Source organism: Tachysurus vachellii, chromosome 15 (assembly GCF_030014155.1).
Source record: "Tachysurus vachellii isolate PV-2020 chromosome 15, HZAU_Pvac_v1, whole genome shotgun sequence".
NCBI lineage: Eukaryota > Metazoa > Chordata > Actinopteri > Siluriformes > Bagridae > Tachysurus > Tachysurus vachellii.
Genome location: NC_083474.1, coordinates 16,888,925 through 16,915,050, shown reverse-complemented (window position 1 = coordinate 16,915,050; position 26,126 = coordinate 16,888,925). Strand labels below are relative to the sequence as shown.

Here is a 26,126-nt window from a genome sequence, read left to right as displayed (position 1 = left end):
AGACTAACACTCGAGGCTCAGAAGTCGATTTACTCCCTGGGGGGTGCATTTATTTACAGATGTGGGTTAAGAGAAATGCCGAACATTGTAGTGCAGCATGGTGTGGTTGAAATGAAGGCTGTGAAATTTGTTCTGTGGTGTGCAAACGCTGGTGTATTTGGCTATATCAGGCTGTAGGTTCTGCTGGTGCATTTGCAGGGGAAAGAGAAAAGAGACAGAAGCAGCTCATAAGCTCTGCTTTGTCCATGGCTCTGCTCTCTGCAGTTTTTCATTTCGCCCCAAACGAGCTGCCAGATGGGGCAAGTGAGAGTGATGATTGCCCTCTAGCCTCGCGTGTTTGTGCCTCAGGTACATGTGGCAGTGTTGTTATTAGGTGTCCATGCTGCAGATTCTGTGTGTCTGTGATGTGGATGAGATGTAGCCTAGTGGTTAAGGTGTTGGATCAGAAGGTCGTGAGTTCGAATCCCATGTCCATCAAGCTGCCACTGCTGGTCCCCTGAGCAAAACCCTCAACTCTCAGTTGCTCTCCTGTATAAATGAGATAAGAATGTAAGTCACTCTGAATATGGCTGTCTGTCCGAATGATGGAAATGTGTCTGGTGTGGTAATGTTCTCCTCTGAGGCCTGGAATCATGATGTGAAGTAAAACACACTTTTAGTGGATGCAGCCTTCTTTACATACTGTACATTAGGCCTTTATAACACATTTATAAGCAATCCAAAGTCATTTCTAAAGTAATGCTGGATGATTTATGCAATTCCTACTGTATATTGAGTCTTTACTATATTAAAGTAGACCTTCATATAAAGTTATCCCTTGTTAAAACAATCAGCTTAATTATTTAATTCGTTTGCATTCTGTAAATATAGAAACGCTATCCAGAAAAAATAATCCACAACACGGTGGTGTGATGCAGCCTGACATGACCCAGAGTTACTGATTTCTCCCTATAGGTGATTATTTTTATTCCGCTCATACCACAGCAGTTTAATAACAATTACACCAATATGTATTTATTACATTATGGCATCTAGAAACAGTCTCTTCCTAACCAGTCTCTTGGTTGTCATATCTCTTGAAGTTAATAAGCTTGTCAGGTTACACAGAAACAACAAACGATTCTGTCCGAATGACCTTCCTGTGGTGTAACACCTACAAAGCACTGACACTGGAGACTCCTTAAACATCTTCTTACAAAAGGCTTAACCATATCAATGATTAAAAAACTTTCCTTAAATAACAGAACATTTTTGTTTGATCTGTTTATTAACAAGCTTAAACCATGCGAAGTCACTGTAAATGAGCTGTTACTATAGAAACAACACTTTATTAGAACAAGCACATTTTTTATAATCAAGTCATATTATAAACCTGTCAGATGAATATTTATTTAAATCATCAACCTGAAATCAGTTTTGCAGTTACAGCACTATTAATTAGACACTTTCTACAGCGTCACTTATCCTAAGCCCATATGTCAGTTGAAAGCTTAGAAATGTAATAAGTGTAAGAGAATATAAGAGAAGTATGTAAGAGAAGATGTCTCAGAGTTTTGTGCTGTGAGTATAAGCAAATTACAGTCTGCTTAAAAACAGAAACAGTCTACTGATACTGATAACTTAGGCTTCTTCTCTCATCTCTACATTATTTCATATAAAGAAAAGATACCAAACACTCTTCAAAATATGACCTTAAAACTTAATATAAGACTCATAAGAAATCCCTGAGCATTATTTATTCAAAGCTTATGAATACCTTAGGTGCAGTGTAGATATTTTTACAATATACTTTTAGAGATTCTTCTATCATCACAGTGCAGCAACTATTTTAACATTTTCTGGAGACCATCATTTGGCTAGGGTTAGTAGGGTTAGGGTGGTTCAGGAAACTAACTAACTGACTGACTAACTAACTAACTAACTTACTAACTGACTGACTAACTAACTAACTAACTTACTAACTGACTGACTGACTACATGAAAAAGAAAAAGATAAAAACATAAATACATTTTAAGGATAGATAGATAGATAGATAGATAGATAGATAGATAGATAGATAGATAGATAGATAGATAGATAGATAGATAGATTCATTTCTTCTGGGTTGTACCACAGAAATTGACAGATTAAAATTCACTATAGCAACATGGACAGACAGACAGATAGATGATAGATAGAAAGATACAGTATGGTGTTAATTCACAGATACTGGCATTATGACAGCTCTTGCCAGCATTATCTAATGATTACAGCCTAGTTACTGTAGTTATGTGTATTAGATGTAAGAACTAATCCCGCTTTTGCCACTACACCAATAATCCATTCTGATTTTGAATGCTTCAACCGGTTTCGTGAACATTAGAGCTACAGATCTTTGTAAATTTGTTACTTTGAGTTTTGCTGATTTGAAAATTTACATACACATCTGTACATAGTTTTTTTTAGCTTCAGAGCTTATAACAGTTAATTAATGATGCTGTTGCCATCATTATTTATCACATTTATAGTTTGATCTAAAGCGTTTATAGCATATTTACATCTACGTGTTTTCTTACGTGTTGTCCTGTTACCGTGGTGACACTCTAGGAGCTTCATCAGGCAGCACTGACCTTCTCCCTGCCCCGAGTTCAGCGTTTAATTGGACGATGTCATTGCTGACGGATGGCGGCCGCGACAGTGAGCTTATATTCCGTTTTGATGGACGACAAGCAGCAAAGATTCCTGACTGGGTTGCACCACAGAACTTGACGGATCAGTTCACCATAGCGACATGGATGAAGCACGGCCCGAGCCCTGGACTGAGAGGGGAGAAAGAGACGCTGCTATGTAACTCAGATAAAACAGGTGAGAGAGTGAACCTTTTTCTCCTGGCCCCAACCTTACACAGTCCACTTTGACAAGAAATGTACATAATTTCTTTTAAATGCAGCACATTTAGGTTAAGATGGTGTAGGACTTTCTTCAAATGGAGTAAAAGACTTCTTGTTCTTGTGTTTTGAAAAATAGAAGTTTACCCTCAGTCTACTGCCAACCGCATGCCTTCAGGAAAACTGATGCCGGGGATTTTCAATTTGTGAGATAGTACAGCTTCTATTTCTTCTAAGAGATGATGAAATGTTTGCACAGATTAAAAAACTGCCTTTGGCAAATCTGCAGAAATCAATTAAATGAAAATTTAGTGACCTGGTAAGGGGAAAATTAGTTAGAAAAGCAACCAAGGTGTTTTGAATGAGCTATAGAGATTCCCAGCTAACAGATGGATGGGGACAGGATGTTCACAGAACAACCATAATGTGGATATTCAACAAAAAACAGCTGAGGATGGAGGAGTGTCATGCTTTATGAAGACCTGTCCTCTGGTCCTCTGGTCTGCTGAGACCAACTGAAAATTTGGTCTCAGCTAAAAGGTTCTATTTTTGGTTAGAAACCTAACACTGCTCATCATCCTGAAAAATCATACCCACAGTAAAACATGGTGGCTCATTTTGATGAGATTGTTGTTAAGAGTTTCCAGTGGCTTCTTTGTAGAAACTCCTGCTACCACTCTCCCTACCTGGTCAGGCTTTTTGTTTCCTCTAGATAAGAATCATAAATTTTTATTGATATTTTTCCTGAATATTGTCCTGGACTTGCTTTGACAGATCACTGGTCTCCATGATGCTATTTATTAAGATATTTTTGAAGCCCTGCAGGAACGGGTGCATGTTTACTGATATCACGTGACAAGTTAATTGCACACATTCATTTGATTATGTGAATTTTGATGACAATTTGATGCGCTGGATCAATGAAGAATTTTGATATTTGATTTCATTTCCAGGCTCCAACACTTCAAATTTTTTTGGGGTTATTGGGCCACTTACTTATGGAAGACAGAGTACATTAGATTTTTATAGCTGTCCCTTTGAGCACTTCAATTTTCTGGAAACTTTTTTTTTTTTGTAATAGTTTTGCATTGTTCTTTTATTATGGACTCCTTGGCTTTATTTTGTGAGTTATATGTGAGAGTAATGAAATTGTGATCTGATATGCTACAGGGAACAATAGTAGCAGTTTTGATTCTGTTATTGGTTGCTCATCTGATATATAACTTGTCTAGCCCTGCAGCGCTGATTCTACCCTGTCAAACTTGTTCAAGTGTTTTATATTAACATTTCTTTCTTTCCGTTTACCAATTCGGACGTTTCACTGTCGAAGAGAATGGAAAATGTGGTTCTTTAATATTTCTGTCTAATGCCTTTTTAAAATATAAACTATACATATTTATAAAAGTCAGCACATGCTTCTTATATTCTACTTTATAATGTAATGCAATGTGGCAAAGCTTAGGACATGGTCTACTTTTGTAGAAAAACTCCATTTGTGCTTTTTCAGATTGATATACTCAGACAGCATTGCTTGATTTGGTTTATGCCTTGCCTTATTAATGTTTAAAGGAGTGTTCCATGAACTCCTCCATGGTGTTAACAAGGGTTGAAGAGAAGCAAAGTAAAAAGAAGCAAGTTAAGATAAGGCCACCGCCCATGTGCATCTTTTTTTTTTTTTTTTTCAGATCTATTAGCTTTCCAATCTGCTGTTTAAATGCTAAACACGAAGCACTTCTGTTTGGAAACTGTTCATAGCCAGTATTTCACATTCATGCCTTTAGGTCTGAAATCAGAAGTAACACCCTCATATCATGCCATCAGTGGAATGTTTGGATAGATCTACTTTAATTTTGTTTTTGATGTTGTCTATTTCAATTCAAGTATATTCAATTTTATTTGTATAGCACATTTAACAATGGATATTTTCCTAAAGCAGCTTTACAGAACACAAAAAACGTTGTACAAAAAGTTGAATATTATATAAAGATTAATATTATGCAAAAGTTCAAGATTAATATTAGACTTATATTTAAATGTGTTTGTATTTATCCCCAATGAACAAGCCTGAGGTGACTGAGGCGACTGTGGTGAAGAAAAACTCCCTTAGATGCAAGAGGAAGAAACCTTGAGAGGAACCAGACTCAAAAGGGAACCTCATCCTCGTTTAGGTGACACTTTAGGGTGTGATTATAAACTGTTAGAAACACCGGAAAGTGTTATTATGAATAACGTCCTTTCTACAGTCAGATACAGTGTGTATTGATTGGAAGGTTGTCGTCCTCAAAGACTATCTCTAGATGCCTCAGTATCCTCACAGGTTTGGCCTCATATCAATTGTTTTCATTGTATATACAGTCATGCTCAAAAGTTAAAAGAAATTTTTAATCATTGTTGCCATTTATTTGGAAAATATGACTGTATCAAAAAAAAAAAGCTTATTTAAGGATAGTGGTCATGTGAAGTCATTAAATATCACATAGTTGTTTGACTCCTTTTTAAAACCTAATGATAAATGAAATCACCTAAACAACTCTGATCAACAGCTAACATATCCTTGAATGTTTGGCCACATTATAAACACACAGGTGGACATGTAGAGGTTTAAATGGCTATTAAAGTGAAGATTCCACACCTGTGACTCTCTGTAATTGAAATTATTGTCTGTACATAAATAGACAGTGAGTTTCTCAGCTCATGAGGTGATGCACTCACTTGGCTGGATATTGCACCACTGGGAAGACAAAAAAACTGCCAATGGACCTGTGTAATAAGGTAGTTGATCATTATAGCGTAGGAAAAGGATATAAAAAGATATCTCAACACTTGAACATGCCAGTCAGTACTTTTCAGACTCTGATAAAGAGGTAGTGATGATACTAAGGCGCAGTCAGGTAGACCAACAAAGTTTTCACCCACTAATGCCGGAAGAGTTGTTCGGGACGCAAAGAAAAACCCACAAACACTTGGAGAGAAATACAGAATGCTCTAGAAAAAAGTGGTGTTGTTTCAAAGGTCGCAATAAGAAAATGACTTATTTCAACCATGTAGGTCAAAACACAAATGACCTACATGGTCGAGATACTAGGAGAAAGCCGATACTGCACCCATGCCACAAAAAGGCCCACCTTTAATACACGACAGCACCTAGACAACCCTCACAGCTTCTGGAGCAATAGTTTGGAGTGATGAGACCAAAATTGAACTTTATAATCACAACCATAAACGCTATGTTTGAAGAGTCAACAAGGCCTACGGTGAAAAGTAGACCATCCACACTGTAAAGCATGGTGGTGGATTTCTTATGTTTTGGGGCTGTGTGAGCTCCAGTGGCATGGAGAACTTAGTAAAAATCGATGGAAAGATGAATGCAGCATGTTATCAGAACATACTGGCAGACAATTTGCATTCTACAGCATGAAAGCTGCACATGGGACGATCTCGGATGTTCCAACATGACAATGATCCAAAGCACAAGGCAAGGTTGACCCTTCAATTGCTACAGCAGAAAATGGTGAAGGTTTTGGAGGCCATCACAGTCTTCTGACCTCAATATCATTGAGCCACTTTGGGGAGATTCAAACATGCATTATTACAAAAAACAGCATGCCATCTTTGATGCTAAATGGGGCAGTAAATGATATGAAGAACTAAAGGTATACGAACTTTTGAACAGGGATTATATCCTTAATTTCTTTTTTGTCTTATGTTTTGTTTTATTATGCCATTATGTTATGCTCTACATATTAGCTTGATTCCTATAAGAAATAAAACACATTTGTTTTGCCTTCTCACTTATGATTTCTTTAAAAAAACGATGTACACATTGGTACACACAAACCAGAACAGAAAAGAACTACAGTAGCAGGGACAGAAAAATGGAGACCAAACTTTTAAATGGTCATTTTTATTTGAAATCTTTTCCACACAGTGAAGTTGATATGAACAAAGTTATTTGTAACCATTACAAAGTAAAAATTTCTTATAACCGGAATACTTCATAAATGTTTTGTTGGTTTTATGTTGAATATTTTAACCGCTACTATGAAAAGGGTGTGTAAACTACTGTAAAAAAGCACCTTATTAGTTTTTTGTTTGCAAACCAAATGTTATAGAACTTTTGTTCATACAGTATAGCAGCACTTTGAAAATAGAAGTGCGCGATACACTTCTTTTGAATTCATTATTAAATTTTGTGCATAACAGTGTAAAAAATCGCAGAAAAATCATGCAATTAATTGCGATTAAAAGTTGTAATCGTTGCCCAGCATTAATATCTATACATTAAGCACTCTGTTTGTTTTGTGTCTTTTTGATTTGATTCCAATTCGAATACAGGTAAAAATTTGCAATACAACATGCTGTGAAATTTGAAAGCAAGTAAAAATATCACTGGATGTTGTAGACTGTACTTGTGCACATACCGTTCAAACTCAAGAAACATTAAAACTCTGTCATCATCTACAGTACATTCTCTTCATTTCCCTCATTATCGGTTAAAACATATTGCACACTTTTTCTAGTTTTTTCACTTTCCAGATTACTCTTTTAGTTCCTTGCATAATCATGCTCATTATTATACTGTGGCTCAGGTAATGGAGTGTTGCATGAGTTGTGAGAGTCACTCACCTCCTGTGGAGCCTTAGGCTCTTTACCAGTCTCATTACAGTTTCCTTCCAGGAGACTCATGGTTTTAACTCCAGCTGGTTTTTATAGCCATGGATGTTCCTTCTCTCGCCTTCTTCATTAACCTCTTTACTTTGTTCGATTTGTAAAATCTTGCCTTTATTTTTTTGCTTTCTCAAGATCTGTTTTAGGCAACACAGTTTTTTTTCTGGTTATCTAGTTTCAAGAGTTTATTGTCATCTGTACAGGACACAGTTAGTTACACAACACATTGAAAAGTCTCCTCCAGCATGTTTGAAAAGTCTCCTCCAGGACATTAGGAAGATACAAAAAGATAAATAAGATAAAATAAGTCTATGTGTGCATTGTAAACAAGAAAGAGTTTACAGCTGTGAGATAAACAGTATTGGCCCATGATAGTATTCTCATTTGTAAGTGTATATGTGTGTAGACAGAGTGGGTTAAAGCTTAATACCTCTTGATGTTTTCTTTCAAAACAGCACGAACAATTATCTGTCTCTGTGCTCATTTCTCATAGATACCTCTAAGGTCTTATCAGGTGTGATCAGACATACAGTATAAACACCTGTCACCTGAATGAAAATACATGTTTTCAGCTCAGACTTTTGCAGCCCAGAGGCTGTCTCTGGCACATTTCCCAAACTTAGTAAGCTCTTTAGTGATTGTTTCATTAGACACGAAAGGTGGACTGTTTGAAAAGGTGCACACAAGGGTGTTATCAAAACAAAAGTATCCTATCCCCAAATCCCTCTCCTAACTAGCTGCTTTATTAAACTTTCCTTTCTTAGTCACACAAAGACGTTCGTATTCATCCTAGATGCTGAATTAATGTGTTTTTATGGCTTATAATATCCCCTATAGCCATAAACACAACCTTGAGGTATTCATTTACATCCCTTTTTAATTGACAAAGCCAGCATTTCCCCCTCAGGGAGAGACTCAAAGCCTCTCTTCCACAAATGAGAGTGTCCTACTGTGCAAACGACTTCAGACAAATAAGTGCAAAATATTAACATGATAAAAAGATAGGGAAAATAGATAAGCATTCATGATACAGGTACAAAAAAGAGCACAAAAATACAAATATAAGCCTACCACTTTGACTTCCCAACATTAGAGAGGGAAGGGAAGGGCAGGGAAGGGAAGGGAAGGGAAGGGAAGGGAAGGGAAGGGAAGGGAAGGGAGGAAGGAAATGGAATGGAGGAAGGAAGGAAGGAAGGAAGGAAGGAAATGGAACGGGGGAAGGAAGGAAGGAAGGAAGGAAGGAAGGAAGGAAGGAAGGAAGGAAGGAAGGAAATGGAACGGGGGAAGGAAATGGAATGGAGGAAGGAAGGAAGGAAATGGAACGGAGGAAGGAAGGAAGGAAGGAAGGAAGGAAGGAAAGGGAACAAGGAAAAGAAAGGAAAGGAACATGAGGAGTTAATGAACACTGAGGGAATGTAGATCCCTAAAAAAACAAAATATCTCATAAATTTATCCAGATGTCCATGACAGCTGTATTGCCTCTTCCAAGGTTATTTAGCTACAAATATCATGTTCCTTGTAAAGACTAGGCACATTCCACAAAAGTCATTCTGTATCTAATATTACTGCTAAATTACTTCTATTCATTTTAACACATTTTGCAATTATAGTAACTAAAAAACAGACGATTGAAGTTAATTGAAAAAAATACAAAATAAAATAAGAATAGTGAGTAGTGCAGTGAGATGAAAGAAGAATGGAGAGGATAGCAGGGTTTAGGAGAAGAACAGGTGAGGAAGACAGGATGGGAAGAATATGAGAGAGGATGAATACATCAGCAGTTTCCTCTGTCCCTGTTCACTTTATCACTTCTGTCTACCGAGTTCAAATTACTGACCTTGCATGATAATTAATATTCTCTCTCTCTCTCTCTCTCTCTCTCTCTCTCTCTCTCTCTCTCTCTCTCTCTCTCTCTCTCTCTCCTACAGAGATGAACAGGCATCATTACTCTCTGTATGTGCACAACTGCAGACTGGTGTTCCTATTGAGGAGGGATTACACCCAGAGCTCCTCGTTCAGACCAGCCGAGTTTCACTGGAAACTGGAACAGGTGAGGATAGAGAAATGAAAAAGAGGAAAGCGTGATGTTTTTTGTCTGTGTATATCTGCCATATGAACTATTGTCATGGAGGAAATCAAAGATGAATGGAAAGATGGAAGAGCCATAAGATTGAGGAATGACACAGGTCAGAGGTCTTCGGTGGACAGCTGAGTCCTTCTCAGAGAAAATGGCATGATGGGTCATTTAATGTGACAGAGATGCTCTATTGATTGGACAAGGACAAAAAGACACAATATAACAAGAATCATGTCAGCAGTGTCATTGTGTGTGTCTAAAAGTCAGTTTTATCGACCTTGGATCAGAGCCGTTACAACATCCTTAAGTGAATAACCAATCAAAAGCTGGATCATATGATCATCACAGTAATTAGCGTAATGTTTACTAGCTTGCTAGTTTACTTATCCAGCTCTTTTAGGTCATTTACTTTAGGCAAGTAACTATTTAATCCTAAATTTGCTTATATTGTCAGATTAGATTGAATACAGAAAGTCTGGTATTGTATTAAAAGGCCGTGTTGATAAGGAGTTTAATTATGTTTTGTAAATTGCTATTTGTTATTATATTATTTATTCTCTGGTCCTCGTTTTCTCCACATAAAATTGTAGCCCGTGGCTGCTTCTGGTTTAAAAATGAATCTAGAAATGAACATTTAGAGCATTAAATCAATACAAAAACAGTTAAAGATAGTGGAATTGTGTTACATACCTAATTCTTTTACTATAATATTAAACTAATTAAACTATTTTTTAAAAAAACTGTACAATCTTCATTTTGCATTCAAAATTTTGTTTTTTATTTCTGCTTATATTTTAGAATCAACCAAATTCATTTATGCCTGAACCTCTGAGTGATTCTGGCTATAATGTTTTATTCATTATTTAAGAATTAAAAATTAATCACGATAAATCACAAACAAATCAATTATTTCTTCTGTAACTGATACAAAATTGCATCAGCTAATATTAGTGCTTTTTTACATTTTTTTCTTTAAACTTCTCTTTTCTTTCTTTCTTTCTTTCTTTCTTTCTTTCTTTCTTTCTTTCTTTCTTTCTTTCTTTCTTTCTCTGTCCCTCTGTTATGATTGAGAAAGCTCCAGGGCTAAAAGTTTCATTAAGCCCTCAATCTTTCACTCGCCTCCGTAATCTTTAAAGCTAAATGACCTCTTTAGTATTACCAACTCTTTCCCCCTCATCTCTCTTACTCTCGCTTTCCATCTCACTCTCCTCCTTTCGTCAGCCTGCACTAATCAATTTCCACAAATCCACCTTGCGCATACATGCGTGCGGATGAAAGAGACGAGGATCTGTTCAAATGCCAGCGTCTGATCATGAGAGAAGGAAAATGATGGCAATTACTGTTGTAAATTAGCCTCTGTAATTTCACTCTGTTGGTGTAGGAATATATCCTTTCAGCCAGAGCAATGTTAATGTAACACAAGCACGTATATTTTAAATTGGCTACATGTGCACTTAGTCCAGCACTACGGGAAGTAAAGGAGTAAAGGTGAGAGAGAGAAAATATATATATAGAGAGAAAGAGAGTATGGGAGAGAGAGAGAGAGAGAGAGAGAGAGAGAGAGAGAGAGAGAGAGAGAGAGAGAGAGAGAAAGAGTGATAGAGAGAGAGAGAGAGAGAGAGAGAAAGAGACAGAGAGAGAGAGAGAGAGAGAGAGAGAGAGAGGTGATGTCTGTAGCACATGTACCAATTAAACATCTGGCACATAATAGGCACTCCAGAGTCCCTGTATGTAGCATACATGCAATAGGTGCACAGTAAAACAGCAAACAATGCATACAGGGCAGAAATATATCGCTATCCATTAATCATACAAATATAAAAAGGGCAATCAAATTATGGAAGCAGCTAAAAAATAGCACCTAAGCTCATATTATTAGAAAGCTCTGCAATAGCAGGAGCTGAGTAAGGAAAACAGTCGTGAGTCGTTTTTTTAAGATCAACGACACTCACAATCCCTAAAGATTTTTTTTTTTTTTTTTAGGATTTCTTGACTTTAGGGTATCAGTCCAAAATTAGAAGAAGACAGAGCACAACACATTCACAGTCAAAATGGAACGTGTTTTTACTATATATATATATATAAAAGCAAAAGTCTATATATAGCATATATATATATAGCTTTATATTATACAGAGAGTGAGCATTTTGCACTAACTATATTATCCTGGTCAAAAAATTAAAAAAATTAAATTGCATTATTGTGCTTCACAGGGCAACTTGCACACACACTGTGGTTTTTTTGTATTGCATTTTTTATTATTTTTTAACCAGATATGATTTATTTCTCTTAAAAAACAGTGCTTATTGACCGAGATTTAATAAGCACCCAAAAGCTTTGAGATCTCTGAATTTAAGCAAGGCGCAGTATAGTGGTGTGTAGTAACGTTAAAGTGAAACAAAACGTTAGTACTGCAGATTCTGACTGTCATGAATTTCAACTTTCAGTTCACAGAGTGGTTTTTATGTCATTTTGTTTCTGTTATTGTCTGCCCTGCTCTGCCCCGGTCCTGTTACCTGACTGTGTTCACCTCTTCTGTCACCTCTTATCCTTGACTAGTTGTTGTACTTTATACTCTGTTCGTTGCATAGTACATGTACCTTTGTATCTTACTGTATATTTCTAGCCACAAAACCAAAGCCATAGTAACTCAAGTGTGTCATATGGCCAGATTTTGCCTGTGATTATGGATCGTTTCCATTTGTCACTGTGTTTTGACTCCTGTAGTGACCGACTTTATGGAAAAGCATCCTTATGAAAACTTAATTAGCTAACATAACTAATTCTATTAAAATGTTTATAAATCATATGTTTATCTACCTACTGGCATGATTTATTGAGATGAGAAGAAAATTGTGAACCAGAAGGAAAAGCACACAGATTGTAACCCAAGTTTAGGATTGAACTGTGAGATGGTAACACTACCCCCTGTTCGACCCCGGTCAAATTCTTTTATAAATAAATTATCTGACAATTTGATCAAAATTCTTTCAGACATTGTTTTTACTGCAAGCAGCAAAGCAATTTTAGCCACAGAGGAATCAAAACTGATTTTAGGATGACATTTTATTTCATTTTACTAGCCTAATATTGCTGAAGTAAAATTGAAATTTCAACATAGGGACCAAATTACAAAGATGAAGGAAGTGTCATGATATTAACCATTAACCGATAATTAACTATTGATCCAAATGAAAATGTACAATATTTTGTTTAAAGGTAGATTCTAGCATTTAAAAATCTGTTAGAAAGCATTATTACAAGGAGACTGCATAGCAACATAAGACAAAGAAGTCAAGGTTATTATTATTTATTTATTTGTTTGTTTATTTTTTGCTTATTGAAGTGTTTGGTGAAGAACTACTGTGGGTCTTTAGTCTTCGTTAGAAGAACAGCTCGTGACTCAGCTGTTCAAATGCTCAGCTCAGAAGCTCATTCCACCACCTGGGTACCAGGACAGGGATGTTTTGATGCATGTCTTCCTTGTATCTTGAGGGATGTTGGGTCAAGTCAAGCTGTGAAATGAACAGTGGTGTATTACAAGTAATGAATTACAAATACTCTCACTACTGTAATGGAGTAGTTTTATTAGGAATTGTACTTTATTAAGAAGTTTAAAACAGTGTACTTTTACTTTTACTTGAGTACATTTTTAGGGCTGTATCGGTACTTTTACTGCACGATTTTCCCTCAACCTGCTGTCAACGGTGATTGGTTAAGGAGAATAATCAGACACCTGGTGCCGCGGTTGGTGCTAGTTTAGTTTAATCATGGAGGAGGATGGAGGAAGTGTGGTGGGTGATTCAGCGTGCAACACCTCAAATACAGAACTTCTGAATCCTTGGCCACACCTGAAGGAGTTTTATGCAGTGAAGGTGAAGAAGGGCAATTGTGTCATTATGTCATGTCACCTTTGCCTGTTAAACCAGTTGAAATCTCAGCAATCAAGAGTTCGTCCTCTAATTTTGGTTGCTCTTTCAGTGCTAGCAGGCGAGAGAGAGAAATATATATATATATATATTTCTGCTAGCACTGAAAGAGAAACCAAAATTAGAGGAAGAACTCTTCAATGCTGAGATTTCAACTGGTTTAACAGACAAAGGCGACATGACATAATGACACAATTGCCCTTCTTCGCCTTCACTTAACAATTGCCCTTCTTCACCTTCCTATATATATATATTTTTTTTTAATTTTTATTTATTTTTTTGCTGATGCTGCAACATCCATAAAAGATAATGATACTGTAAGCTATACAGTTGTGTTCAAAATTATTCAACCCCCAATGCTGTAAATGGTTTTAGGGAATTTAGTGTACATTTGTAATTGTATTCAGAATGAAATCCTACAAGGACTTCTTAAAGAACCATATGCAACTAAAATGACATCAATTAGTTTTGTAATACAGTAGTAAATGTTTCTTTTGTGAATTCTTCATTGACATAATTATTCAACCCCTTAAAGACTACCACTCTGAAGAACAGAGGTTCAATGAAGTGTTTTCAATCAGGTATTGAAAACACCTGTGGATATCAGGGAGCAGCAATAAAGCCTAATAAGCACCAATTAGGCAGCTTTAAAATGACTGTGATACTCAGCTCCTTCTAGACATTTACTGGTGTGGTTACAAACATGGTGAGGTCAAGAGAATGGTCCAGGAAGACAAGAGAACAGGTGATTACTCTTCACAGGAAGGGCAATGGCTATAAGAAGATTGCAAAGATGTTAAACATACCAAGAGACACCATAGGAAGCATCATTCGCAAATTCAAGGCAAAGGGCACTGTTGAAACGCTACCTGGTCGTGGCAGAAAGAAGATGCTGACTTCGACTGCTGTGCGCTACCTGAAGCGTAGAGTGGAGAAAAGTCCCCGTGTGACTGCTGAGGAACTGAGAAAAGATTTGTCAGATGTGGGTACTGAAGTTTCTGCTCAGACAATACGGCGCACCCTGCGTAATGAAGGCCTCCATGCCAGAACTCCCAGGCGCACCCCCTTGCTGTCCCCAAAGAATAAGAAGAGTCGACTGCAGTATGCCAAAAGTCATGTGGACAAACCACAGAAGTTTTGGGATAGTGTTCTGTGGACTGATGAAACAAAATTAGAACTGTTTGGGCCCATGGATCAACGCTATGTTTGGAGGAGGAAGAACAAGAAAAGAACACCTTGCCTACTGTGAAGCATGGCGGGGGGTCAATCATGCTTTGGGGCTGTTTTGCTTCTGCAGGTACTGGGAAGCTTCAGCGTGTGCAAGGTACCATGAATTCTCTTCAGTACCAGAAGATATTGGATGACAATGTGATGCAGTCCGTCACAAACCTGAGGCTTGGAAGACGTTGGACCTTTCAACAGGACAATGATCCCAAGCATACCTCCAAGTCCACTAGAGCATGGTTGCAGATTAAAGGCTGGAACATTTTGAAGTGGCCATCGCAGTCACCAGACTTAAATCCGATTGAGAACCTCTGGTGGGACTTAAAGAAAGCAGTTGCAGTGCGCAAGCCTAAGAATGTGACTGAACTGGAGGCTTTTGCCCATGATGAATGGGCGAAAATACCCGTAGATCGCTGCAAGACACTTGTGTCAAGCTATGCTTCACGTTTAAAAGCTGTTATAACTGTAAAAGGATGTTGTACTAAGTACTAAGATTGAATGTCACTTGGGGGTTGAATAAAACTGATAATGATGTGAGCTCAGAAAAGACATTTGTGGTTATTTCATTATAAATGTTATGTTATATTTGTCTGACCTACATGTGCCTCTTTGATTTAATTGTAAGCAGGATGACTGAATGATCATAATCAATGTCAAACCGACCAAAACAATCAATTTCAGTGGGGGTTGAATAATTTTGAACACAACTGTATTTTTAATTTGCAGGGTATAAGGTGGAATAACATTTATACAACATAATACTCACTACTCACTACTCTTGAGTACTTTTAAATGGGCTACTTTTTACTCGTATTTTGAGTAGTATTTAGGACGGGTACTTTTACTCTACTCACACTACATTTCTTGGGAAGTAGTAGTACTTTAACTTGAGTACGATTTTTCAGTACTCTTTCCACCACTGGAAATGAACATGGTTCAGATCAGGGTTTGACAAGTGCCTTTATGTAGGTGGAGTGTTTTCGTTTTTGTCTCTATAACGTGAAGGTGATTCTTAGCAAGGCAGAAGTCCAATCTGGAATGAAGCAAGACTACTGTAGAGCTTAGGGTTACAATAAAAAAGATTTACTTGTGTTACAACTAATTAACCAGTGCACCTTTAACTGCAACAGCTAGCACCCTTAGTATAAAACTCTTCCTACATTTCATAACTTAAGGGAACCTGAAACCACTCTTGACTACACACCTGTGCCAATTAATTAGCAGTTTAACAGCAGACACACTAAAACAATACTAAAGTCAATGGCTTAGAGCCAAGGGATAGTAAACAAAAACAGGGGTCTCATTTATTAAAGTGTGCACAGAACAAGTTCTAATTCTGTGTGTAAGAAGCACCAGTATACAGTACCCAAGAACACTGGCATTTATCACACATGCATAAGCATAGCTGTGAGGTGACATAGATAAATCCTAATACTCTATATGAGCATCATTTACACCCACAAATCACCATATATGGTAAACAACTTTGCTTCAGAAGCTTGATTTTATGGCCTTGTCTCCACTATTTCCCCAGTAGCATCTGGAAAACTTGCAATGATGTAAAAATCCAGGGTTACGTCTGTCTTTCTGCTGCTGTGTTTGGAAATTTAACATGTGAGTAATATAAATGCACGTGTCAGTACTTAGCTTAGTTCAGGAAATGCCAGATCTGCCTTCAATTTCTCATTGCAATACATGAGAAATCAAAAACATATTCCGTATTCTAAACATCCCTTTAGATGTGTGTTGCATATGATTCTACTTTATATTTAATATGTGACCTGACTTTACCTTGGGCACCATTTCGAGCAATTACTGTCTGTTATGCTGACGTGAATGACAATAAGTGGGACGGCAGCTATTCATCAGCAGTTAACGATTACACTTTTCTATATGTTTGTGTATAGAAAGTGTCTGGAGTAGCTATATACTGTATATATATCTACATCTTCATGTATTAGCATAAACTGATAAATCATGCTCTAGGTGTAGAAAACTATGAGTATGCTATTTTGATATCTACCAGAGAACCAGTCGATACCTCAAAGCACTGATTGAAATCAACTGATTGGTTTCTCATTATTAATTCATTGTTGGTTCCTTTGGAGCTGCTGCTGCTACCAAACCTGCCCGATTTACACCACATTTCTTCCTACACCCTGTTTCTACTACTCATTATTGGCTGTTGTCTGTGACAGTAATGCATTTACATCATTGAACAGAATTTGCTACAGTTTTCAAAGACTAAAATATTTAATGTTATTGTCATTCTTTAATTTCCACAAGCTCTCAAACCCAAATGGATCTTGTGGTGCCAGTAAAGTAGTTTGAATTGAATAGAGTGGAATTGAATTATATGGAATTGAGAGAAAAGAGAGACTATATGATCAGGAGATTGGATTTTTCGTCCAACTGTGCAGAGAATTGAGCAGCTGCGAGAATAACTAACCCCATGCACACACACGCACGCACGCACGCACGCATGCAGACACACACACACACACACACACAGTAGTATAGTGTGTTTGTATATCATCATCCATATGACCTTCACCATGGTTCTCCACTCAGCCAGATACAAATGTCAAACCTTGACCAGGCACTTCCACAGTGACACGCACACACACACACACACACACACACACACACACACACACACACACACACACACACACACACACAAACACACACACACACAGAGAGAGACAGAGAACATAGTCATAGTACCTTTGTGAGAAGGTCTATTCACACTAAACAAAATAGCTCTTCTAGGGTTTTTTTTATTGTTTGTTTTTGTTTTCAGCAGTTTTCCTCGTGCTGATGTGCCAAATGTCCCCACAAGGAAAAAATGATCAGTTATTCCTATCCTTGTGGGGATTCCTGGGATCCTTTCTCTCACAGCAAAGCACACACACACACACACACACATTATTATCCTGTGCCTTCTTTAAAATTCATATAGTGTCATCTTATTCCCTCTGTAAACTCAAGGGTTTCAAGGAACCCCCAATACACACACAGAGTCTATAATCTCCAAGTTTCAGACGCTAAATGTAATGATGTTATGTTATTTGATGAAGAGAGACACAGGAGGAGCTCACAATAGGGCTAAGGGGCATTTTAGTCCTCAGAATAGCAATGAGGACATCAAACAGTTCGAACACAAGGCTGCAAATCGATGGAGAGTCAGAACTGATAGGGTGTAATTGTGAAGGCTTTTCTCTGACTTCGAAAGATAGTCCACAGCAGGGTTCAGAGAACAGCCAAACATGGTCAGAAAAACAGGTCAAAAAAGGAAACCTTTACAATTTTCACTTTCACACGCAATATGGACCAAGGCACCTTTAGCATTTAGGTTGCATCTGCTATTTTCTGAAAATGTTCGTGTACAGAAATGTTATTGAGCCTGTGCCTTCTGATGTGTATGATAAAGATGATAATGCTAATGATGAGACATGCTATTTGTACAGCACAAAATCTAACTCTTACTCACTAGCCTTCATTGTACTGTACCTCTGCTGATAAACTAAATAGGTAAACTTCTAGCACCAAACTTATATAGACTTATACGGCTGAATCCTTAATGCTGGTAATCCATCAAGGTCAAAATATAGCCTAAGTAGGTCAAAACCCGAAACTCTAGGAACAAGACTTGTGCAACAAGAAAAAGAAGGTACTATAAAATAATAAACAAGATCAGAAATACACTGGACTACTTACAAAAGCAAACCCTAGGGGAATAGAGATGTACTTGACAGAAGATATATTTTATTAAGCCACAATGACCCTGCCCATGCAGTTACTAAAGATAAATGAAATAACCACGTAAATATATCATGTAGTGTTACAGATTCATATTAATGAATGTGCGCTTTCTTTGTTCAGCAAGCTTCGTATCTGGTTACTCAAAGCATGAAAGATCCCACTCTGATGTACCTCTGGTCTGTGGCAAGCTGTAGTTTGCCTCATATTCTCTATTTGTATTCTATCTTTTCAAGAAACAGATAATAGATTTAAAATGCAAGTCCAGGACAAGTTTAATACAAAGAAAAGAAGGTGCAAAAACATAACAGTTCCATAGCATCAGTAATTGCACACAAAACAAATAATGGCAAAAATAGGGAAAACAATCACAAAAATAGGAGCATTCAAAAATATTGGAACATATCAAAGCAAAAGTAATTGAATAGCAAACACAGTAGAGTTCAATCCATAATCTAAAATGAATTAGAATCTCTTTGTGAAGATGACCTTCATGTCACCCTATATTAAAATTTTTGTGTACAAATGCACAGGGTTGTTGAGTTTACCAGTAGAAAGTTATAGACCACTAGCAATGACATTTCAATAAGAGCACACTGTGAACTGTTTTGTTCAGCAATTTGAAAACGCAAACAATGTTTAATTATTAATAAGTGGCACATCGTACACGTTGTACATTTTTATTTCTGTTTCTATTTAATGCGGTGGAATATCATATACATTGATATTGGCATTGAACAGCAATAAACAGTCACTCCCTCAACCACCTAGCTTTTTCTCTTCCGTGAATTTAAAAATATGAAAAAATTTAGCTTTTGGTGTAGCAGAGAAATCAGAAAGGACTCGATTCTGAAGATTTTCCTCCTTTGGAAAACATAGTTACTTTTAACAGAATTTGCTCTGTCGGTTACAAAGCATTAACGATGGAGAGTCCGGTTACAAATCAAATCATTATAAACATCTGACAGAAATCTTCAGTAAGGTAACAACGAAACATTCTCTAATCCACTTACGAAACATTCATTATACATTGTGAATTATATGTTCTTAGAGAAAACCCATGTTTTTTCCATGTTTCAGTGATTCTCCAGTCTAAAGACATGCAGTATAGGCTGATTAGCATCTAAATAATTGTGTGTATTATGCGAATGGGTGTGTAAGTGTGTGTGATGGGTCAGGACTCAGACCGTAGTTTCCCTCTTCTTGAAGCCGGATTCCATCGAAATATTCATTCATTCATTCATTCACTCATTTTCTACCGCTTATCCGAACTACCTCGGGTCACGGGGAGCCTGTGCCTATCTCAGGCGTCATCGGGCATCAAGGCAGGATACACACTGGAAGGAGTGCCAACCCATTGCAGGGCACACACACACTCTCATTCACTCACACACTCACACACTACGGACAATTTTCCAGAGATGCCAATCAACTACCATGCATGTCTTTGGACCGGGGGAGGAAACCGGAGTACCCAGAGGAAACCCCCGAGGCACGGGGAGAACATGCAAACTCCACACACACAAGGCAGAGGCGGGAATCGAACCCCCAACCCTGGAGGTGTGAGGCGAACGTGCTAACCACTAAGCCACCGTGCCCCCCTCCACTGAAATAGGTTTCTTGTGTCACATATGTTGTACGGGTAGGTGATGGATGATGAGTGTAAATGATCATTGCAACAGTTATTAAAATATTCCAGTATTACTCTGACTTTGATACTATGCTGTAAACATTATTTTTATGCATCACAGAAACTAAAGCTTGTTTAGCTCCACCTAATGGTAATTAATGGCTTGAACAAAAGATCAGCATGATTTCCTGGACCTTCTCTCTATCTCCTTTTCTTCCTGGTACTCTAATCTATCACCTATAATAAGACAAATAAAAGACATTTATTGTGTTTCTTCAGTGCCCTTGATAACTCCTGCTCACAGATTATTACAAAACTGCTACTTTATTTTGCATAGCCAATCTAGACATGCAGCTTTGTTTTTCTTTGCTCTGTTTCTCTCTTTCGCTTCCCCTCTGTCACATTGATAAATTGCTTTGCTTTTTAAAAAAGGGTTCAGTTCTAAGTCTTTTAGCACCTCATTGATTCAGCAGTCTACTCTTACTGAGCACATGTGAGAACATATCACCTTCAGGCACTCTCCCCTTAAATTGACCTCCGCCCTGTGTGTGTGTGTGTGTGTGTGTGTGTGGGTGTGTGTATGTGTGCATTCTACTCAATAAAAACAGAAATAGTATTAACTAAGTCCACACAGCAGCACAATATCAAGTGGTAAATAACCAACTCTGTATGTATGTACATAGAGGTCTTATAATACGTCTTATAGTAAGGTGAGGTAAAAGGAGGTGGGGTAGAACTAGCTTTACTGGGTGCAGCCTTGTCTGTCAATGGGATCTGGACGAGTATGTGCTGAACCATTTTATACAACCCCTGATTCTCATTGAGGTTGAGTCATTGCTGCTGCTCTGATTAGCTGCCAGCCATGAGTGCTAACCATGGCTTTGCAGCCATGTGATCTCCCACTTTCCATAACCTCAGGGGTGCTGAAGCGGTGCTGTCCTTTGAGCACTAAGACGGTGGTCATGCGAGAAGTATATTTAGGTTGCATTTGGACAATGGTATGGACAATGAAGTTGATGTTGAAGTCAGGATTCCAGTAGAAGCGAGGAACTTTGAGCTCCTTCTTAAAGTCCTGGAACGCCGACGCCATCTCAATAGTTCACTGCACCCGGTCTGGCTGAATTTTCTTGATGAGGAGGTTAGCAAGGAGAAGTTAGGCACAAAGTGTCTGTAGTGCCCTGCCAACCCCAGAAAGGCACGTACCTGTTGTGGGACATGGGTTCTCTTTGACTCCTTTCATATTCTTCTCCTGTGGCTTCAGCAATCCCAGCAGATGCAGTTAGTCATCAGCCTCGCCTTCCCGATCTCCCCAACATGGTACAGGTGGTCTGACCAGGTGGTGAAGTGGATGACGTCATTGTCGATGTAGGCAGCCCCGTACTTGTAACAGGGTCCTTGAGCCTTTGAAATGTTGATAGGGCCCTTTGCAGGTTGAAGGGGAAAACCAGGTACTGCTGGTGGCTGCTTTCAATGCAGAAGGCAGTCTTAGGCTTTGCTTCTGGGGCAAAAGCCACTTGCCAATACCATTTTGTGAGGTTCAGGGTATATATAATTATATATATCATTTTCTTTTTATTAAAAAATAAAAAATTGTCCCTGTCTTTTTTAGCCTAAAAGGATTCTGCACTACAGTATCTATATACTTTGGTTTAAAACTATAAACCCACAAGTAAACGCTGGTCTTCATCTTCAGGGTAACTAATCTAAGCACCAAGCTACTAAAAGTCTGGGTTCAACTTTCTAAGTGAAGGTATATAAGGAATCTACATTTCCATACAATATTTACAATAACATAACTAATGCTTGTACAGTATTTACAGGGTCTTATTTACATTTTAGAGTAACTGTAGCTGATTTTGGCCGGTAAAGTTCAGCAAGATCAGATTAGATTTAACAATAAAAAATCTGATTATAAGGTTGTAAAGTTTTTGGTGTACAAACACGGAAAAAAGACATCATCTTGGCTTTTCAGTGTAAGGAATGTACTAATTAGGTAAGATGTACAGCTTGCTTATGAACACAATAATCTGCTAATTAGCCATTCTGCAAATTCAGGATTTTTTTCCCACTTTTAAATAAAAACAAATTAGAAAATTATTTGGCAAGAAGGTAATGGCAGAAAAAGGACGTTTGGAAATGTCTGAAAAAAGTTCAGGAGTAAATTGACCTTAGAAGTTACAAATGACAAGAAGCTAATTATGAAAGTTGATAGTTGTAATCATAAACACAGAAGTAAAACAAAGCAAGGCATTCAATCTTAAATAGCTGTGTGTGTGTGTGTGTGTGTGTGTGTGTGTGTGTGTGTGTGTGTGTGTGTGTGTTTGTGCGTTTTCCTGCTACTTCTAATGCAATCCATTCTTCTTTCCTTACAGTATTAACATACACAGCTCTCTATGGGCTGCACAGGATACACACTCTATGTTCAGCTTATAATGAAGGCACATTGGCTGCCTGTCATATTGATCATCGTGCATCTCTTTTATCCATACTGCTCTCTTATTCATATTGGCCAAGGCAGAAAATCAATCGAAGCATGGGGAGACAGGGACAGATTGAAGATGAGATGAATGTCAAGTGACATTAAATGTTTGAATTATTAAAAAATAAAGCACATCTATGACGGTTCATAACTATGAAATTGTTTGTCAGAAGGCAGGAAGAGGCCAATCATTTTGAATTTATATCTGTTTTTTTTATTTTTGTCTCCATGTCTATCTATTGATTTATTTCTTTTCCCACTGGAGAACCTTATCGACATTTGTCTGCATTAATCAGCTTACAAATTCATGGTTAGGGTTAATAAAATATAAAATAGATAGAGCTCATTTGGAATGTGTATTCATATGGGATGAATCCAAGTATTGTGTTTTTATACATGCCTTGAACATACGTGACTTTTAATTCTCTTTTGGAGAGAGCTTTTTTAGCTTTATTGGGTTCATTTCCCATCTTTCTCAAGCTGCCATTATTTCAAAGCTTACGTCTCTTCCTACATCCACCTGAAAGGCTCAGAGAAGATATCAGACTACCTTTTCTGAGATGTCTTACTCCCTGTTGAAGACGTGTCATCTGAAACTCAACCTCAAAAAAAAAAAACTATGCTTGACCTGTCAATCACCATCCACCCCCTCAGACTCACCATCAAACCGAAAATTTTGAACTGCCAAATTTGAGGTGGCAAGCTCAACTGCTCTGATCACAACACCTCAACCACACAAACCCACGGATATCTTCTTGACGACATCAGAAGAAAACGACCTTTCTTTTTCTCTAAAAACTTTCTTCCTTGTTCCTAACTTCCTGATGTTCTTTTATGTGACTCCCCTACTGAGATCACAAGATCACTTTTAAGTACCATTCTCAGGATTTCAATAGCCACCTAAAGAGTTTAGAGTTTTTTCAACTCAGAAATTTTGCTTTTGGCTTAACAGTGGCTTTCAGCAGTAGAAGCTCCCAAACACTGTCAAGTGACTAGGCTTCTGCCAAACTACTGTTGCTTTCATGATGTAGTAAACACCTCTATCAGACCTAAGAACCTCAGTAAATAGCAAGAGCTTTTAACCCTGCTTCTGGATGCCAGAGTGCCTTCATGCCTACAGACAGGAGTTTGGTGAAAGTATGAGAGAGTGTAAGGGTTTTTTTTAAGCGATCAAAAGGGTGGCTGTGAGAGAAAAAGGAAGTGAATGAAAGATAAATTAACTGATGTCTTGTAGGAATGGGGCAGAGATGAGACAGAGATTACAAAGATAAGGTGTAGCCATTTTGTCTGGCGGTACTTTTCCTCCTGTTATCTCTCTCTTTGTGTGTATGTGTGTGTACTGGACTGAGAGGTTTACAATCAGTTCCGCTAGACTTAATGACCTATTCCATCTGCAGTACAGCCAACACAAACATATACACAAACACACACGCACACACACACACACACACACACACACACACACACACACACACACACACACACACACACACATATTTGTATGTAACACAGCAAGCAATCCAAGTCTGCCAGCATAAAATACAGGATGACGGCAACACAAATACAACTCAGAAATATAAGTAGAATTTCACCCCCAACACCAACACAAATATACACAATGTGTGCTCATGCTGTGTAAAGTGTCACATGCCCTGACACCAGTAACTACCAGATAGGTTATTTTGTACAATTATATGCACGATTGTTAACTTTGTCTGTATACTTAAACCATCCAATCTAGTGTCCAGTGACAAACTCCTTCCGTATGTGGTAGTGACTGCCCTGATTCGGCTCTCAAGCTCACATCAATGCTGTTTGTTTCTCGCTGAGAGAGCAGGTTTGCTCAACTCCACCAGTGTGTAAAGCCTGACTGAGTTGCTTTTGCACAAGCGTACATTTCCGGTGGCTAATCGATGATGCCAATGACAAATCACCATTTTCCCTAATGATCAATCACCATTCACCACTGTTCCTAACATCTAATCTCTAACCACTGTTCCCAAAGACCAATCACTGATCACCACCGTTCCTAACAACTAATCACTAACCACTGTTCCCAAAGACCAATCACTGATCACAATTGTTCCCAATGATCAACTTCTGATCACCATTATTATTTCTAACAACAAATCACTGATCGCTATTATTTCCAACACTTACTCCCTGATGATCAATATTCCCATCGACCAATTACTGTTCACCATTGTTTGTCCCACACATGTAATTCTTTGTTCATTGCTTTAAGAACTCCTGTAGGAAATATTTACAACTAACAAGAACAAGATGTTCAATCTGTAATCATTTACTTTCTTACTTTCTTTACTTTAGTGACTATGCACTACTAATAAGCTCCTTCTATTTAACTACCCTTCACTGCAGAACCAACAGTCCAGGGTGTGAAGTCAGACCCTATCTAACAGCTCCTACCTGGGCAGAATGGAAACAAAATCCAGGGGCAGAGAAAATGTTGTGTGTTTCAGGCTGATTAAATATGTTATTTCATGTTGTAGAGCATCTTGCAGGTTAGGGTTAGGGATTAAACATTACAGGAGTTGGATCATGTCCAGCTCTTCACACTGGATGTTTGGCTCTGCATTAAGTATCTGCCCTTTTTGGCAGTTGTAATAGAAATTATACTATTTTGTAAAAATTGTTGTTTTTTTCTTATATTATATATATGGAAATAATTTGTGGTGTTAAGATCAAACATGTTTTTACTGAATGAAATTAGTTAACTTGTTTTATATTCTGATTATAACTCTATTCATACTCTATACTCTATACTTGGTTATACTATACCCTTCTTTATCTAACACATTTTGAGATACAAATAATGTAGATATGGAGATTGGACTATGACCTCTGATGACGTCTAGCGGCTTTTTGAGTATACGTTATGCTACTTTCTACTAAAAAGGGTGTCACTTGGACTCTTGGACTCTTGCTCCATCACCTGTGATCGCATATTAAACTGGCTAGTGGACCTTTTTCAGCAAGACAGTTGCAAGTATATCAGCTTCAGTAGTGATATAAACACAGTTTATAATTCCAGGCCACTTTATTAGACCCAATATTTTTGGGTCATGTGATACATTTGTACCATCAATACACGCATTGGCATATTAGTGATTTGCAGGAAATGTTTTAGCACCCACACATTTAATGCTCAACTTTTGATGGATCTGGAAAATGATAAGATAGATGATAAGAATGATAATGATAAGGTAACAGATGGGCTGCAAAGTTGAAAACACAAAATTGCCAGTAGACACACAAATATATCCTACCCTTTTCTCATATATATATATATATATATATAATAGACATGATTGCAGTGCAATTACTCTGTTAAACATGAGTGAATATGCCTTCCTTTCCTCTTTATTCAGTAGAAGGATTTACATAATTATATTATAAATTAAAGCTCCACTACCTGCAATCTCATTTCCATTTTTAAAATATCTGATGTTGTTGCCGGCTGGTTGTTTC

The 26,126-nt window shown here is 37.7% G+C and overlaps 1 protein-coding gene across 1 annotated transcript in view; it reads left to right on the top strand.

The window, feature by feature from the left end:
* clstn2b (calsyntenin 2b) overlaps positions 1-26,126 on the top strand; it is a 202,137-nt gene that overhangs the window by 146,639 nt on the left and 29,372 nt on the right. The window contains exons 7-8 of the mRNA XM_060888779.1: positions 2,588-2,845; positions 9,465-9,586. Of these exons, the coding sequence (XP_060744762.1) occupies positions 2,588-2,845; positions 9,465-9,586 (380 nt within the window). The remainder of the gene's footprint in view (positions 1-2,587; positions 2,846-9,464; positions 9,587-26,126) is intronic.